Source organism: Rhinopithecus bieti, unplaced genomic scaffold (assembly GCF_001698545.2).
Source record: "Rhinopithecus bieti isolate Rb0 unplaced genomic scaffold, ASM169854v2 scaffold_7681, whole genome shotgun sequence".
NCBI lineage: Eukaryota > Metazoa > Chordata > Mammalia > Primates > Cercopithecidae > Rhinopithecus > Rhinopithecus bieti.
Window position 1 is genome coordinate 7,015,863 of NW_016806571.1, and position 4,936 is coordinate 7,020,798.

Here is a 4,936-nt window from a genome sequence, read left to right on the forward strand (position 1 = left end):
TAAGTACTATGTGGAGATGCCAAAATTTTTTTTAAAGAATTACTGAAATTGTGGTAGAGACTTCACGTTCTTCTTTTGCGCTGAAAGGAGTTGGGTTCTGGCAGGGTTTCTGCTACTGTCATTAGGGTTAGGAGGAGGAATAAGTGCTGGTGTTCAATTGTACAGTGGGGTGACTATGGTTAACAATAGTATATATTTCGAAATAGCTAGAAGAGAGGAATTTGAATGTTCTTACCACAAAGAAATGATAACTGTGGGAGGTGATGGATATGCTAAATGCCTTGATTTGATTTTTATAATACATGCATGTGTTGAAGCATCACGATACCCCATACATACACGATTATTATATGTCAATTAAAACAACAAAACCAAATGACAGACGAAGAAAACACGGCACAACTGGGAGAGCCAAGAGGGCTGGATGTGAGCGGGGACAAGAACCACAGCTGAGCTTGAGGGCAGGGAGGCATAGACATACCTGCCCCCACACCCAGCCCCACCTCACTTGGGGGCTGCCAAGGTGTAAGAGGAGGTGCTTGTGCTTTCACACAGTGTATGATCTCCCTGAGGAGCTGTGAGGAAGGGAAGTGATTGTCCTCCTTTTATATATTGGAGACATTGAGGTACCAACGGGCCAGATAACCCAAGGGGAGTCAGAACTCAGACCCTAACTGGTAGAAAGAGAATCCAGCCTTTTAACTACTTAGTAGAGCATACTCTTTTTAAAAAGTTTATTCCTGTTAGTCTGAATTGCTATAATCTTGAGGTACAACATATTAAACTGGTCATTGCTCGCAAATTGCCAGTTTCCCAGTGGAACAGTTGTGAACTTTTGATGGGCTTCTTTATAAATATAGGATATAAATAATGATGCTAGATTATGGTTTGATTAGCATAGCTTCTGCAGACTTTAATTGTGCCCGTTCATATTCTGGGTGGAACTTTCTATCATGGCTAATAACTTTACTAAAGCCCATAGTGTCTATATGAATTGTAGCCATATGGCTGGAGCAATACTCGAGTAGACAGTAGTCCAGATTAGTATCATGCTGATACCCATGGGTTACACCAAGTTAAATGAAACATCTTGAGGTCATTGCATCTCAGTGTGGAGTTGTTTATTTACTTATCCATGTATACAAGCTTTTAAGACTTGACTATTATTTACATGAAAGTTGATATCAATAAGGACGATTAGAGAGATCAACAAATCAATCTCAGTGGTAGAAAGGCACAACCTGAAAATGTAATGGATTTGTAGTTCTTAAAAGTGGAAAGAAGTAATATTTTCCCCATGAATAACAATAGAGATGGCTATTTAACCAGATAGCTTACTCCCAGCTTAATTGGTTATTGGTGTTACAAATCTAAAATGGAAGTGTTTTCCTCGGTGATTGACAACTCCTCTGTCAGTATCCTTTAGGAAGAGTGTTTCTCAAAGTGATATTCTTGTGCCCCTTCAGGTGGTCTGTGAGTTAAATAATGTTTATATGATTAGGTTACTTTTGTGCCTGGCATGAACCAAAATTTTAGTGATACTTTTATTTAGAGATGAGTTCATTGATGTTTCATCTTCTTGTATCTCTGATGAAAATATTTTCGGCAGTTAAGCAGATAAGGAAAGTAGCCCCTAGGGCATCAGTGCTTTTACAGATGCACACTTCTAACTCCAGGGTAAGGCAACTGCCTTCAGAGAAAGGAACAGTTGTCTGGTGTTGGCTTTTAACATAACGGCTTTCCCACGCTGAAAGTGATGCTTTTGATGCAGGTGAAACAGAGGGTCGGAAAAAGGCATGTATATATATATATATACCTTTCATAATATACACACACATAGTCCTTTTGTTTGGTAATGTTTAGTTACTAGCAAGTAGTAAGAGAATGCTTCCCTCTTGAATGCTTTGGCATAGCTACCAACAGGAAAGAAAACGGGCATGAGGATAGAGGAGAAGCAGAAAGAGGATGAAATGATGACTTACTGATAAAGCATTCTAAGCATTACACACATAAGTATGTGTGTAAAATTGAACAGATTCCCAATGCATTTTCATGGAAGTAAAATTCATCTGTGAAAACCAGGTTCAGAACTCCCACTCTAACATATCAATGTCAACCTCAACTCTCCAAGGGTTCCGCAATTCCTTTCCTCATTGCCTACTAGGGAAAAAATTCTTTGTTTTAATGTGTCTTTGACAGCTATACAAATTATGCTATGTGTATTTCAGCACATTTGTGTTCCCAGTGTACTTGGATCACATGATGAAGGGACAGAAAATGCAGGTTAGCCATGGAAGGAAAGAGACTGGATCAGTGCCTCTCCTTAGGACCACCAGCGGCCTGTTCCTCCTGGGACCCTGTCCATCTCTACAGGTAGAAACTTGAGTTTGGTAGTCATTCCATGACTGAAACAGAAGGTTTTGGCCTAAAATGTATTGACACTTATGCTCACAAATGGATATGTTTCTATGCTTCTATGTATCACTGCTGCTTAAAATTTTTGCTTTTAAATGATGAAAGTTTAATTAGTGGAAATTTTTTAAATAGTTTAAATCTTGAGTTTTAAATCCAGTAGGAAACCTCACACTCAGTTTTTCACTTTTAGTAAGAGGATTTTCTTAAGGCATGAGGTATATTAATAGGATGTTTGAATCTCTGGATCTGTATTGGTGCTTTATTCTACTCAAAGCACTTGGAATGTATGCATTTCATTTAGATGAGTATATACATATTTCTGCTATACTACTGGAACTACTCACGACATTTGTTACAATTGGTGATGAATCAGCACAATTAAAAGCATCTAACCGTCACCTAAAGTGACATTTTAGTTGTCTATGATTTTTCAAGTAAAGAATGTCTTTCCCCATGCTGAGTCATTACAAATAACTCCTTTATTTCTGTTCCCTCTCCCCTCAAATGGCTCATGTCCACATCAACAAGGTAAGGAAACATCTATGACCCCGACTATGAAACATAGAAGCAGCTAATTCTGACTACATTGAAGCAGAGCACACACAATTTAAAAGAAGCATAAGGAAGTATACAACAAACATGCATAAAAACCTTATGCAACCACATCTGGGCCTTGCATTTATCACTCATTTTTATGACATTTTCTTCTTTCGAAAGAATAGGATGAACCCATGCTCAAAACCTTTCTAAAGCGTTTTGAGAATACAGCTTTTTTTGGTGGCACTTCAAAATAGGTTGGCACAAAACAAAAAGTGACATTTGGTCTCTGGTTTGTGAAGGAGCCATTGCCTCTCTCTCCTCCACGGTCTTAGGGATCCTAAGGAAGAGAAGAAGTGAGTGTGGGACCGAGCTCAGGGCCCAGGCTGGTTCATGCTATTCTTGCTTTTCAGAATGGTGTCCTCGTAATGACCAGCTCCGGGGGCAGTAGCGGCTTCTAAGGGCAAGCCCTGTTGCTGGTAGCCGTAATTGACATTCCCACAAGGGAAGTGACGTAGCCTGAACAGAGGTACCTCCTTCATGTTGGCAGTCAGCGAAGAGGGCTCTAGGAGCAGTGAGGCCCCTGGAAGTCTCCCAGTTGCAACGTTAGGTGGGACAGTACAGCTTCCCTCCAGCCCCAGGTTACCTTTCTCATGTGGCTCCTTTGCTAGAGGATTATTCTTTTTGGTGGGTTTCTCTGTAAACCAGGAGCCGTACGTTGGGTTCCACAAGCTGGTGGGCTTGTTTCTGGATCCCTGGACCTTGTGCAACTCCGAAGGGGGGTTGGACTGAGAGAATGCCATATTCACGTGTCCCCCTTCCACAGCCGGCCCTCTAGGGACTCGAACAGAGACCTCTGCAGCTATGGGTTTCTTTGCAGCCTTGCTAGAGGAGGTGGTAGGCAGAGGTGGTGGGGCAGCTGGGCTGCGCTCCTCCCCCCGTTTCGCCTGTTGAGATACCAGGAGAGGAGGAACCCCCTCAGGGTCCTTGGGCCTCACGGGTACTTTCTCTTCCTCTTCTACAAGTGGACCGTATTCTATCGGCAAAGCGGTGTTGATTACATCTGGGTCCTGCCGTAGGAGAAATGATTAAAACTTTGACTCAGACACAAAAAATGTTGGATCTAGAAGATACCTTAGAGATGATGTTATTTAAACATATTCTGCAGATGAAACCAGTATTTATTGAGAATATAGTAACTTATAGGCACTGGGCATATGAAATGAATGGGAAGTCATCCTTATCCTCAAAGACCTTAGAGGGTAAGTGGTATAATGCAAGTGTGTGTGGGTGCTTGGGACAGAGTGGAGCAGGAAAAGCTTTGCAGAGGAGGAGATCTTTGGCCAATTTTTAAAGATTAGTGGATTTAAAAAAAAAAAAAAACATTAAAATTATTATTTGTATTCCAGTCTAGTTCCACTAAAATTATTCCAACTGAAAAAAAAAATCGTATGTGTTTGACTTCAATAGTGATGTAGGGGTGGTGGCTGGGGGGAGGAGGAGAGGAGACACATGCCATGTTGGTCTACAGGGTTTATTTTTTGATCTCTTCCTACCTGCTCTCCATTTCCGTTTCGTTACTTTAGGCTTGATTATAAATTTTCCTGTGCCACATCGTCACATGTGCAGGCACCACAATGCATGTTTTGTTGTTGTTGTTTGTTTTTTTAGAGATAGTCTTGCTTAGTCGCCCAGGCTGGAGTGCCATGGCTCAATCCTGGTTCACTGTAACCTCTGCCTCGTGGGTTCAAGCCATTTTCCTGCCTCAGCCTCCTGAGTAGCTGGGATTACAGGCATGTACCCCACCCCCTGGCTAATTTTTGTATTTTCAGTAGAGACAAGGTTTCACCATCTTGGCCAGGCTGGTGTCGAACTCTTGACCTCAGGTGAGGGACCCGCCTCGGCCTCCCAGAGTGCTGGGATTGCAGGCATGAGCCTCTGCACCCGGCTTACAGGGGTTCTTTAGTCTGGATGTGAGGGACCC

The 4,936-nt window shown here is 41.9% G+C and overlaps 1 protein-coding gene across 1 annotated transcript in view; it reads right to left on the minus strand.

Annotated features, from left to right (window-relative positions):
- Positions 1-1,104: 1,104 nt before the first annotated feature.
- Positions 1,105-4,936, minus strand: part of ALK (ALK receptor tyrosine kinase) — a 540,180-nt gene continuing 536,348 nt past the window's right edge. The window contains exon 29 of the mRNA XM_017877049.1: positions 1,105-4,022. Within this exon, the coding sequence (XP_017732538.1) occupies positions 3,327-4,022 (696 nt within the window). The 3' untranslated portion in view covers positions 1,105-3,326. The remainder of the gene's footprint in view (positions 4,023-4,936) is intronic.